This window comes from Lissotriton vulgaris, chromosome 10, assembly GCF_964263255.1.
Source record: "Lissotriton vulgaris chromosome 10, aLisVul1.2, whole genome shotgun sequence".
In the NCBI taxonomy this organism is placed as follows: Eukaryota; Metazoa; Chordata; class Amphibia; order Caudata; family Salamandridae; genus Lissotriton; species Lissotriton vulgaris.
In genome coordinates this window covers 558688246-558702187 of record NC_141698.1, presented here as the reverse complement: position 1 = coordinate 558702187, position 13942 = coordinate 558688246, and the positions used below count along the sequence as shown (strand labels likewise).

The 13942-nt window shown below is 40.8% G+C and overlaps 1 protein-coding gene across 1 annotated transcript in view; it reads right to left on the bottom strand.

The window, feature by feature from the left end:
- The window catches only part of APOLTP (apolipoprotein lipid transfer particle homolog), a 1141779-nt gene that overhangs the window by 870817 nt on the left and 257020 nt on the right, over window positions 1-13942 (bottom strand). Inside the window, exon 10 of the mRNA XM_086941409.1 lies at window positions 12008-12152. Within this exon, the coding sequence (XP_086797535.1) occupies window positions 12008-12152 (145 nt within the window). The remainder of the gene's footprint in view (window positions 1-12007; window positions 12153-13942) is intronic.

Below are 13942 nucleotides of genomic sequence, written 5' to 3'. Positions count from 1 at the left end.
GTTCATGGACTTGACGTCCGCCTTTGACAAGGTGAATCGAGTCAAACTGTGGGCAATGCTTAGTGAGCAGTCAGTAGATTCTAGTATTGTGGTACTATTATCTGATCTGCACTCAACGACCTGAGCCTCTGTGCGCTTTTCTCAAGGAGCAGCTTGCACCTGATCATTTTCAACTAGCTGTGGGGTTCGCCAGGGGTGCATACTCGCCCCCTTTTTATTCACTTTGCATGTGAATGGGTTAGGGTCCGCGCTCCTATTAGTATTGTCTGACTGTCCCAAGATTAAGAACGGATTTCTCCCAGTCTTGTTATATACAGATGATGCAGTCCTGATGGCTCAGACCGCACAGGAGTTGGATTTACTACTAGCCAAATATGTGTCTTTCATTAGACTCCTGGACCTCTCGGTCAATTTTTCGAAGTCTCATGTAATGGTAGTGGACCCCAAAATCACTGGCAGTAAGAACTTTAAGGTACCAAACTTTACCCTGTCTAAAGTCAATGCCTTCCATTATCTGGGAGTTCTATTTGATGCCATAAACTGCTGGAAACCACTGGTGGAGGCTAAAAGATCAGAGTCTGTTAAAACCATGGGGGCTGTTTTTAGTTTTGTACAGAGGCTTGGGTCCAGGGCACTGTTGTGTATCGATTTAGATTCCGTATGAATTTCCCGATTCATGCCCTTATATAGGTACATTTCACATTGCCCTTATATAGGCATAGAACTCCAGTCCTTATTTAGGCATTGTCTATGCTAACCAAATACAGGCATGCCTACTTACATCCGTTCATCTACGTCACAATGAGTTCCTTGAAAACCAGACTCTTAAGCCTTTAGGACTTCCCCTTGCTTAAATATTGATTTCTCCAAGAACTAATTTATTATGCATGAACATCTTTTCCTTAGGGGTTCACTCATGACGTTCTCATGCCCGACTTCTACGTCAATACTGGCATTCCTAAACACCTTCAAGGTATAAATATACCTTCACTTGCTATAGTGAGGTTCCGTGAATTCTGAACCTGGGTCATAAAGGTCGTGGTTCTGCTACGATTTTGGTAACAGCGAACCGTAAACAGTGAGTTCAGCAAGTATGAGTGTTTTCGTTATGTTACACACATGGATTCACTATGTATTTGGAGATTTCATTCTGAACCAGGGGTTCCATTTTGTGCATGGCAGCCATTTTGTGGTTGCCCTCACATAGGCCGATGACTTAAGCTGACTCCTGGATGACCTGAGTGAACTGACCCTGTTGCCTGAAGCTGACCTGGTTAGACCAGTTCCTTGCCCAGTAGCTGATCAAGATTAAGGATCAGAGCACAGGAGATTGTAAAGTTTGGTATGCACATGCACACCCCTTATCCTACTTCTCTTCTGTTTTCTGTTCCTTCTTTTATGGCTGATATGGGTTGTGGTCTTTTATTATGGGTTTTTCTGGCTTGTGTAAGAAGGAATGTTGGGCTTTTTGCATGCTTGCAAAAGCTAGGACTGCCCCTTACTTTTATGCTGAGTTTTGTAACCCTAAGCATATAAAAGGCCTCTGTTCTCTGTATTCCTCAGACTGCCTCATTCAGTTGCTAAGGTAGCTGGGTGACGTAGCCTCACTTATTGAAAGTTTAATAAAGATGTCTTTTCATATTTCAGCTTCTGTGCCAAGTCCTTTTTTTCTATTAGTAACTATTCCCTGAGAATGTAGATTTCAGTTCTTCAATAGCAAGGCACGGTGCGGTTCGTCTACCTACGACAAGGCTCGCCACAGCAAGTCCCGAAGGAAGTCAACTCCCCAACTGACGCACTGACCAGACGCTGTCATCCTCCTTGCCGAGAATCCAGCTCCAGTGTTTCTGACTCCCCTTGCGGGGTGTTAGAGATCGAGTACCGGGAAAGAGATACCAACCTCTCTCATTCTAAGGTATGGAGCTGATTATAACCTAGAGAAACCTTTGAGAATTCTTGGCAAAACTAAACTAAACTAGATTATAACTAAAACAGCACCTACTTCTTCCCTCGTACTAGACTTAGGTCAGGTACACTGGGGTAGGATTATTTTAGAAGCACCAGTTGAGTATTTTAGCCTGTGTTATTTATGTATGTATTTTTATATATGAGATATCAACAGACCATGCTATTACAGTATTATTTTATATTACTGTTTACGCTGTATACAATATACTTCGCATTCTGTCTTATGATTGTAGCAGTTCATATCTCTTGCATGAGAAAGAAGACTGTTCAATAAATCCTTTTATTGAAACGCCCGTCTCTCTATTTCTGTGCAACTCTGTAGAATCGAACCATGCACGATTGACTGAGTGAAATGGTTATCTATTGTTTCCACAACTCTGAAGATATTGTTCCGACTCTAAGGGAAACAAAGTCGTCATGTTTATGCGGTTGTCAGAAACTAATGCCTTCTTGTTCATTCGAGGAAGTTTCTAGTAATCTCTGAGTTAGCTGGCACACACAAGTAATTAAGTTTAATGTACTTGATAGAAACATACTGACCTCAGTCCTATGTCAAAACTATAGTGTACATTATTCCAATGCGCAGAGCCTATTAGGGATATAGGAGCTACCCTACAGCACCTAAACACCTTTTAAAAATGTATCAATCTAAGGGGCCTATTAGGTTGACGGGCGGACTTTGTCCGCCCGTCATCCTAGAGGGAAATGGGACCGCCCTCCATAAGGGGCGGGGGTCCCGTGGGGGGTAAGAGAATGTGCCCGCCACAGCGGCGGGCACATCCTGCATTTTTAGCATTTACATAAACAAAGCGTCAGGCACCGCGCGGTGCTGCCGCTCTGTTTATGCAAATGAAGGGGGGTACCACAGGTACCCCCCTGTGCACCCCCCACCTCTCCTTCCTGCGGGCACCCAGAGTGAAGACCACATGCCTTTCCGTGGCGGCATCGCCGCCTCGGAAAGGCATTCGATTTGGGCCATCCAAGTATGGCTGGCGGTGTCTATTAGACACCGCCACCATATTAATCCTTTTCCGCCCTGGCCGCAAGGTGACCGGGGTGGAAAAGCGGTGGACGGTCTTTCCGTCTGCCGCGGTCCCCCCCGCCATTCTAATATGGGGGGAATTCAGGACAGAATGTCGGGTGGATTGCCCCCGCCAGCGGTGGCTACTGCCAGCCTTGCTGGGGTAATCCGCCCGACATCCTACTAGGCCCCTAAGTGTATTGCACAGCTGCGATATGGGAGCGAGTTCTGGGGATACACTAAGGTGGATTGAATCCAGGTAATGGTGAATAATTTCCTGCGCAAGCTGGTCAAGGTCCCCCAGTCCACCCTGGCTTTTTCTGTGCACGCGGAACTGGGGCTTGATTATGTCTCAGACCTAGTCGCCCTAAATCAGCTAATGTGCTGATTTAAGATCTGGAGGAGGGAGCAGCTGATATTAAGCCAACTGATTCTTGAGGACTGTTTGTCTCTGGACTGGGCATTGAGTACCCCATGGTTAGCTCAAGGTAAGGCTTCCTTTTTTTTTCTTTAGGTAGACCTGACACTTTTCTGAATCGAACTGCTCTCTCCACCCTTGAGCTGGGGAGTGTTAAAACATTGTTTCTGGAATGCTCTTGTTTGCAGAGAGAAAGCCTAGTACTCCAGAAGCCAGCAGTTAGGGGCCATATGCTTCTAAAAACCATACTGGGTGTGGAGACATATCTGGGTCTGGTTCGCTCACAGGATGATAGGTTTTTATTGGGCAGGTTCGGATTTAATCAATTGCATCATTTTCTGGCTTCCCCACGTGGGTGGGTTCGGCCGGAGGGAAGGGGATCCTGTGGCTGCGACAACTTGTTTCCACAGGATTTGTTAAACTTTACAATGTTTTGTTCTTACTACAGTTGGTGGAGGACGCGATTTTTAATCCCTCTGCTTAAATCGTTGCACTTTAAACAAGTCAGGCCTACCTTGCTGTATTTACAGATGCTGCCCACGGTCCAGGTGATTTTTACTGTTTTATCTTTTTAATGGGCTGTCTGGACGTCAAAGGAATCGAGACTTGATTAACTGTGTTATGTGTTTCCTGTTTTTATTAGCAACTGTATTGCTTGTTTTCATTGTGATCTTAAGAATTCGATTTTATTATATGGATTTGTACTCTTTTATGGTGGTTTCATTTACTGAATAAAGATATATTATTGATTGATTAATTTCACATTCTAACCAATAATTGGTTGCTGGATCATAAATATAGAATTTTTTCGAAGTGCTTTCAAGATGATGACGCAATCCTCTTTAATGTTTCAGCAGGGGGCACTTACAGTTGTGAGTTTTACTTTCAATATATATTACTTTAATGGGAATAATTTCACCAGGAGCACTTATAAACAGTTGGTAAGTGGCTTCAAGCAAATAGATGAGTCATTGTCAAAAATATAGGTTTACTTAAAAGTTGAATTTCCTATAGCAGAGGGTACAGCAATTGTTAGAACATAGGGTCTCATTATGAAGGCGGGCGGACATCAGTCCGCCCGCCATCATAGCAGTGTTGGTACCGCCCACCAGACATGCCGCGGTCCCACCAGTGCAATTAGGATGCGCCCGCTATACTAGGGGGCGTATCTTGGGCTTTTAACATTGTGGACGGTGCTACTGGCTGCAGCACCGTCTGCAATGTTAAAAGGCTGTGCAAAGCATTTCCCTGCACTGAATGGCAGGCACCATGCAGTGCCTGCCATGCAGTGCAGGGAAATGCAGGGGGGTATCATGGGTACCACCCAGTTCACTCCCCCCACACACAGAGGGGTCCCGCAACGGGCCCCCAAAGTCTCCGCCGGTCTTTTTGCGGTGGGATATCCGCCACAAAAAGACAGGTGGAAAGGGATACCCTAATCCCTACGGCAGTGCCTGCAAGGCACCGCCGCAATGTTTCCCTGGTTCTGGGTTCCGCAAGGCGGGCGGAAAAGGACCGCCTTGCGGAACCATGACGGACAGACTCCATCCGCTGCAAAACATTTGTATTCCCACCCCCATCCTAATTTGGTGGTGGGAATTTTCTGTATGATGGCAGAAGGATCCTTCCGTTATCATAATGAGCCCCATAGTTTCCATGGTCTGCTCAATAAAAAGAAATTCATTCTGGTAGTAGGGTCACCTTTGTGCTTAACAATCTTCATTTGGAAATGTAATACTATGAAGATATGACAAGCTCAAAGGAAAGGGTAACTCCGCCTTGCTCCAGTCACCACAGTACAAACATAGACCCAATATGTAGCCTGTAGGGTGAATTGAGCTATTTTCACATTGTTCTTGACCCAGAGTTGCATATTGTCTCTCAATAGATTAATAAAGATGAAAAACATGCTTGTCCAGACAGACATTAAGAACCTTATCACAGGCACCATTTTATGGACAAAGGCCATCAAGGTGAAACATCACAATGGCAGTTGTAGGCTCTAAGAGTCTTCATAGAAGCAAAATGTAGAGTATCACTTGTAAAATGATACAATGGAATGGTGAAAAGGCCTGTCCATTGGATTTGAGTGTGCTATGCACTTTTGATAAAACATTTCCCTATAACTAATGGTAATGGATCAATCCTTCTTATTGACTGGGTGTTGAAGAATCATTTCATACGTGGAGATGGTATATTGCATAAAAGAGACACAAAGATGATTATTCACAAACTACATTTTGTAGTACGGTATATAGTACTATAGAAGTACAGCAAATGAACTGCAAAATGCTATTCACAAAATTATGAGTGGAGATTCCAGCTCCATCTCTCTTATCTTTTTCGGTGCAGAGATTTCTGCCCCATCTGCAGGGTATCTGCACATTTATGTAAATGTTCTAGAAGTAAATGTGGGAGGGATGGGGGAGGGGCTGGAAATGGGGACCAGTTATTCATAGAGGGGAAGAGAATAGGGAGGAGCAAGGAGGGGTTTAGGAAAGGCTGGGGAGGGGTTTAGGTAGAGACATGCACCCAGACACAAAAGAGTAAGCCCATTGATGTATACAATTTGCCCTTCTAAAGTTACTACAGGCGGAAGGGATACAAAATGATAGTGAATTTCTCCCACTGAGTGCAGATGTAAGTCCAGCTCATTACGTTGCCAACAAGCAACACCATCCTGTAGAAATCAATGTCGGTAGGTACTAAAAATTGAATTATCTTAAATAGCTAAAAATATTTAAAAAATCTAATTCAATGTTCAAAAAAATTGGAAATAGTGTACATCTAATATTTTATTATAAAATATTTTAATAACCATTTTTAATTTAAATATGAATGTAACAATACATTTTCTTAAATATGATTAATTTATCTTTTTTATTAATTCTGTGTATGACGTATGATTATTGTTGCAGAATAAAAAAAATTGCTTTACTTTAGGTATGATTTCATTTTGTAATTGAAACTTAAGAAAAATATTTACTCACAAGTGTAAGTTAGCTTTGTGAATATCCGTGGCATTTTTAATTCAGTCATGATTCAGAAATACATAGAATATCAAAGAAGAAGTCTAGGATGAGGTTAGAAATGTGATTTCCGGTTTTAACTGTATATGTAATTATGAAATCTCTGCATTTTCTCTTTAAGAGGTGTGGGTGCTAAAAGCCTTAAAGTAAGTTATAAATCAAAGCTCAGATTTACCATTATTTTGTGTCTGGTTTGCACCACTTCTGAGGTGCAGCGTGCTGAAAAGTCGATGTAATGTAACTTGCCAAGCCATGGCTGCAAAATCGATGTTGGAATTTACCAAGCCATGAAAATCACGATTTCCATGGCTTTGCGTGGGATTGTATCCCAAAAGTAACACAAGGCAGGCATTACCATGCATTGGGGAGCCGTTTCATAGCTGGAGCATGGGCGTTTCTTTGCATCCACCCATGTATTTTGAAACAAACCCATATTTGCTAAATGATGCACTTACCCGAGGCTGTCATAATGAGGAAAATACCTTTATTTTTCCTCATTGTTTCCTTTTTGCATATGTGCTGCATTCTGCTGTGCACTTACAAAGAGGAAATCCTCTGAAAAAAAAGTTCTTTCCATCATAAAATATAGTTCCAAGCTTTAATTTTGCTATATACTTATCTTGAAAATCTGTAGTTATCAATGTACTTTAAAAGCTATGTTTGGAACCTGGTCATCGTAATTATTTTCTGGTGCTGTTATGTATGCTAGTGTACAACTAAAGCACCATGCATACTTGGACTGGAAATCAATTAAAATACCGAGCTTTTGCCGGTGTTATAATAAGAATGTGAAGGACTTGATGAGGAAGAGGGTGGTACTGTGTGTGGGATATACCATTATTTTTCCAAAATTGCATCTACTGACCATTTATCTCCTCAAAATTTCCTCCACCATTACCTCAATTGCTATGAGGAAATGTTTAAGTACCTTTTAACAGGGACCCATGATTAAACTAATTCCACTGTAATCTTTCGTACGTATTTTAATGATGTTGAACTACACGCAATTAATTTATATAAAAATATTTACAATTTAATAAGGTTAGAGTTGCAGTATCACAGTTTTAAATTAATTAAGTATACTAAAGAATTTAGGAATTAATGAAATAGAAAAAAAAAAACCATTTCCATTACCTGAATTAAAGATGTTTGTAATGCTTGGGTTAGCTTATTATTATAGTTAGTGTAAGCTTTCCATGCTTTAAAAAATATTTGAATCTATTTAAATTAATTCAAATAATTAAAAGGAATACTAAACAGTGCTTAGAGATAGGTAAAGGATTAGCACTAGGGGCAGACATAAAAGCATTTAGACACATGCAGGTCAGACGCGCACTGGCCACGCACGTAATAATCAGCACAATTATTGAGACTTTTCCCTATTTTTTTTTTTTAATAGACTTTTCTCTATTTGAGGACAGAGTGCTAGATGAACCCCTGTTGTTGAAAGTTATTTCACCAATGTATTGGAAAATAATATAGAACTCCCCAAATATATCAGCAAAACTAAAGGCTGACTAAAAAACAGATGTCAGACCATCTGAGTAGGATGAAAGGGAGGAAGAACTGAGAGCCCTACCAGAAAGTGGCAGTAAGATTAGAGTTCAGACTGATACAACTACACATCCTACACAGGTCACACTGCACTGAAATAGCACTCCAAAGAATGGGAGCATTAGCAACAGCTGACAGTGAGAAAGGATGTGGGTAGAGAGGAGTTTTGTACATACTGTGGTCCTGTGTAGAAGAGAAACAGTATTAGAATGAGGTATGGGAATTTCTCAAGACTATGACAGGAGTACATATCAAAGACACAGCCAAAATATTCATGCTAAACATCCTGGGTGATAGTGGCCCACCACAATACATTAAACTATTTGTGGTTGCTGGGTTGATCTTTGCGGCACGGAATACAACTAGGCGATGGAGGAAAGCGACCCACTATGCTTATATAGCTGGAAGGAAGACATGGATTGGTGCATGTTAGCTAAGAAACAAGTGTTTGAGGGCAGAGGATGACATAGGGAATAGGAAACATGTAGCATCCCTGGCAGCAATATAATAGAATGCTAGCTAATGTATAGTGTGTGCATGGAAATGTTGTAGTTGAGATTCGGGAGTAGGGGAGAGTATCACTGACTATGATCAGTCAAACATTAAGCCTAACATGTTTCTGGTAAAAAGCAAGAAGCCTGCAGGGGCTCAAACTACTTTAATTGAGGTGACCAGTTTTTTGTTTCTTTATGCTGTAAACTCAATAAAAAATATATTTTCAGAGGATTAGCATTAGAGTGAGAATAAAAAATAACTTGAATCACATTTAACTCAACTTAAACTGTTGTGTTTTATCTAAGACCCTAATTAAAATATCTCATATTTAATAATACGCCATTGCAAACCAAATGGGGCAAGGCTACTTCCTTAGACTCCTAGAAAGCACAACGAGTTCTTACAACATACCAAACCTCCAGCAACCTGGGAATTCCCCGTGCCTTTGTTTTGATTTGTCTTAGAACTCCTACATGCACTGAAAGAACGGTCAGTTCTTAGTGACATCTTTAATTGACGTCTTATGTCCAATCTTACGTCAAACACAGCACCTTCCAGGTATAAATATACCAGCGTTTGCCTTAAGCAGCACACGGTGGTGTGGAGCAGAGCGGCTATCTACTTATCCGAAGCCCAGCTGATGCGAGTGCCGAAGGAAGCCGTCCCTCCCATCTGACGCACTGAGAAAGACGCTGTCTTTTTCTCCTGCCGAGAAAATCCAGCTCCGATGTTTCCAGTCTCCCTCGCGGGGTGCTGGGAGATCGAGTCCTGAGAGCGAGATACAAGACCTCCTCCATTCTAGAAACCAAGGTACGGAGCTGATTAGATCCTTAGAGAATTCTTGGGTCCGATACTTGGCAAAAAACTAACTTAACTTAAACTGCAGCCCATCTACTCCTTCCCACGTACTAGGCTTAGGTTAGGTACAACGGGGTAGGCGTATTTAGAAGCACCAGTTGAGTACGTTTAGTCAAGCTTTTATCTCTGTATGTAACTGTATATATTTTATACCTTTAAGTATCATATGGCTCAGAAACCATATCAATGCTTTTACAGTATTATTTCATAATACTCCTTTTACTGTACGCACTTTACTTTATAACAAGTATTGCCATCATAGCAATTCATTTCTCTTGCATGAGAAAGAAGACTGTTCAATAAATAACACCTTTTATTGAAAACGCTTGTCTCTCTATTTCTCTGCACTCTGGTGAAACTAAGTATGCACAACTGACTGAGTGAAATAGCTATCTATTGATTTCACACGACTCTGGAGATATACTCCTTATTCTGGGGGAGCAAAGTTGTCATGTTTATGCGGTTGTCAGAAGCTGAATCCCTTCTTGTCTAATCAGGGAAGTTCACTCCTCCTTGTTCATTCGAGAAAGTTTCTAGTGACCTCTGAGCTAGCTGGCAAACCTAAATTAAGTCTAACATATTCAATAGAGACCTAGTCGACCTCAGTCCTACGTCTAAACTATTGTTTATGTTATTCCAATGCTCAGAGCCTATTGGGAAAATAGGAACTACACTACAAAACAATTATGCTATTAACATAAATTATGATTAGCATTACAATTGTGGATAGTGTAAACTGAATTGATTTTATGAATCTATAAAGAATTAGATGTTTTTTAATGGAAAGAGGTGGTGTAATGGTTTATGGTGAGTGAAATTATATTAACGTCAGTTGATGTATTTAATATAAATTATGTTTACTTAAATAGAAATAATCATATGTTGATCACAGAGTAGGAGTTATGTTAGGAATAGCAATAAGTAACTGAAAAGAGAACATTATTTAATTTCTTTTTGGGGAGTTTTATGTTGTGTGAACTTGACAAAAAGGTATCGAGTATCACAACGCTTTACATAAGCACCAATTGCATTACATGAGGACACATTAGTTTTTGGTAGGCACTGGGAGATTAAGTGAATTGCCCAGAATCACAGGTTGTTGCACGCCCCTGCCGAGACTTGAACCTGGTTCCCTAGCTCCGAGGTCAACCGCCCTAGCCGTTGGGCCAGCTCCTCTCCCCTTTAATTCAAATAGTTTAATTTTCACAAATCTACAAACTTATTTTTGATAAATGTTAGGGCTTGGACTCTGGTGAGCGAGCGAAACCCAGAACATATAGAAAACCACCTACTAGACTGATGAGAGCTCTAAAAACCCCTATAAAAGGTAGAAGTGTGCTAGATGAATACTGACAACATGTCAGGGACTAAAGGTGTTGAGGTGCTGCAATGTTTAAGCATTAAGGTCAATGGATGCTACAAGGGAATTGATTTCTGGGAAGATAGTTACTAATTTGGTCCTGATGATGGTCTTTATGTTGGAAGCACTATAGACCGAAACGTCGACATCCTCATCATCTCCATCTACGCTGCATGGGCACAAGCACACAACCATTGTTAATTAATTTCTCGGGTTGTCTGCCATAACCAACTGGAGTTGATGTTTAAGTCTTGAACTGATGTGTTGATGTTACCTATACCTCTGTTCATTACTTTTTTGCTCTTTATTTGTCTCCCCATATCTTTAATTGCAATTTACATTACTGAATTTACATAAAAATTTCTTTGAATATATTTTTAGTCCTCTCTGTGTATCTTTCTCCTTCCAACAGTTTGATTTCTGTTTTTCTTGAGCTTTCATTACATGTGATATCCTGGTGTTACACTGGAGTGTGATATATTCAATACAACTCCCAATTTAGTAACTATCTTCCCAGAAATCAATTCCCTTGTAGCATCCATTGACCTTAATGATCTAACGCCCAAGCCTACAAGGGTTTATTGGGTTTCCCCTGCTATAATCACGCAATGTTTAAGCAGTCATTTCAATACTAGACGTGAGCCTTATAGAGCTAGACACAATGACCCATATTTATCAAGGTTTTGAGTCACCCTTACACCACGCAAGGGGACACAAGGGCGAAGAAAAAACCTAAGTGAGTGTTATCAAGCTATGCACGGCAACGCAATGTGGTGCAATCTCTACCTTGCGTTACATTGTCCAGGGAGATGTTCCATGAGTGGAGCATGGTTGTTTCCACACATCCACCCATGGATTGTTGTGCATTCCCAAAGTTACCATTAGTGGCAGAGCTGTGAATGCATCAAACTGCTACAGCTCCCCAGCTAAGGCATAACGAAGAAACATATCTCTATTTCTCTTAATGTTTTCCTCTTTCTAGTGTACTGCCTTCTGCTGCACACATACAAAGAGGGAAATGCCTCTCAGGGTTGGTCTGAGTATTCAGTAGTATTAGACCACAGCTACAGTACAACTTTTCCGCACTGTTTCTTCTCGCAGGGAAAACTCCTGCCCTCCCCTGTGCCTCAGTCACAACATTATAATATCCAGTTAGTATGATCATTGCAGCAATTGGAACTATACTGCTATTAGGGCTACCACTGTAAGGTAGTTATCACATGTGTACTTAGATGTTAAAGGGCATAAATTATTCCATCACCACTGCTTTGATGTTATAAATATTCTGGAATGATTTCCTTCACCTTGACTAGATTTTTCATCACTTAGAATCTGTTGCACTTTCTTAAAGAGGTCTTCATTCGGGCACAGCATTAAGGCATAGTACGTAGCAATTCTAATTTCAGTGTCTTCGCCGGGTGCCTGGTAGAGCTGGAGTAATGCTTTACGCTGAAAGACAGAAGACAATGATTAACGTTATACACACAAGTGTAAGGGTATAAAAAGTAAACATAAAAACACTCCTTTTCATTTTTCAAATCTATTTTTAAGTGACGTCACATTCCTACAAGAAATTAAACATGTTTCTAGAATATTGCTGCCTGATACCTGTTCTGGATATGGTTACACACTGCCAGCATATCCTCCTCACCTTTAGATCCAATCAAACACAACAGAATATAACCCTTTAACAGTGACTAACAACAGGATCAAATTCCATCAAAGCTGTACCCTGCATCTGACAGAATGATACATTCTTTAGGTCCAAACTAGGTACCAGAAACAAAGTCATGCACCACAGATGTAGAAATTCTAGAAAGCAATACCATTCAATTACCACAGAATTTGCAAAGCATGTAACAGGAACTAAGAAGATCTTGAAAAACAAAAGGGCATGAATGGATCAAATCATATAATTATTTATTGTATAGTTAATTAAAACCAAATAGAGTATAAACCAGTGGCGGCTCCTCCTCTAAGGGAAAAGAGCGTCGCCCTACTGCCTTTAGCAGTGGGGCGACGATAATATGATGATACAATGATAATAACTCATGTTAATATCATTGTATTTGTTCCTGCTGTAGCTTCTCAGCAGGGCAGGGCGGATGGATCTGCTCTGCTCTCAGAGTAGGGTGTGGAGTGGTGGCACTATACAAGTGTGCATGATGTTTGACCGGACCTCTCAAGCGAGCCAAACATTCATGCACACTTTGCATGTTCTCCCTGCAGGCTGCATTACAGCCTAAGTGGAGAACATGCCCAGGCCCCCATTCCCTGTCTGAGCACCGAACCATGGCACTCAGACCAATCACAACGCTACATTGCTTCTTTACGATTGGTTATGGGGAGCCCGGGTGCCTCCAGCTTCCTGTTTCCACAGAAGAAGCCAGGAAGAGGACTGAGGAGAAGTGGCGGTGGCCGGCCAGCCCGTAAGTGATTTTTACATTATTTTTCTAGCACTCCTCCCTCTCTTTCCCCCTCCCTTGCCAACTGCTGATGGCCGGAAGCGGCCATCACTGGTATGAACATATTTTAAAATGCACGTCACAAGTATCAAATAAGCATATGACAGTAAAGCGATAGTGCAGGCACTATTTTTTCTAAGTATCAAACCATCAACGAAGTGCCAAATCAGAATTCACTTTCCTATTCCTGCAAGTTTCTTTTGTACTTGTGACAAGAACTTTATAAATCTTATAGCTAATTGGGTATTATCTCCACTTAAACATTGAATGAGAGCTTGTTGACAAGTGTGAATCCCCATCAGATTAAATAGGCTGTGAAGTAAACTTCTCCGTTCCTCTACAGGTTAATGCATGTAACAATTTTTTTTTGTTCTTGTATTTGCACAACCCGCAAATATTATTTTGATGTCGCTGTATGTAAGATGGATTTGAGTCACCTGGTGTGAACCTCTCAAATCTGAAAGTCATCAATTTATAATTTAGATGTTTTGAAAATTAGTTACAGTGATACGGTGTCAGAGGTGTTAATGGACATCCAAGCATGTGACCATTTGCAAAAGTCCATTTTATTCAGGGATTTCTTAAACTTGCTGAAACTTAACGGCATGCCCAGGGTTCCTTTAATTTTTTGATTTAGGAATTCTTTTTCAAAGTTATTTTTTAATTATTTTTTTCTCCTTATTTTAAATATTTCTTTCCATATAAGGTGGTTTAATGTGTTTGTGCTGGAGCAGCCCTCATTTTAGCACACCGTTTTTAGGCAAGAACTTATTT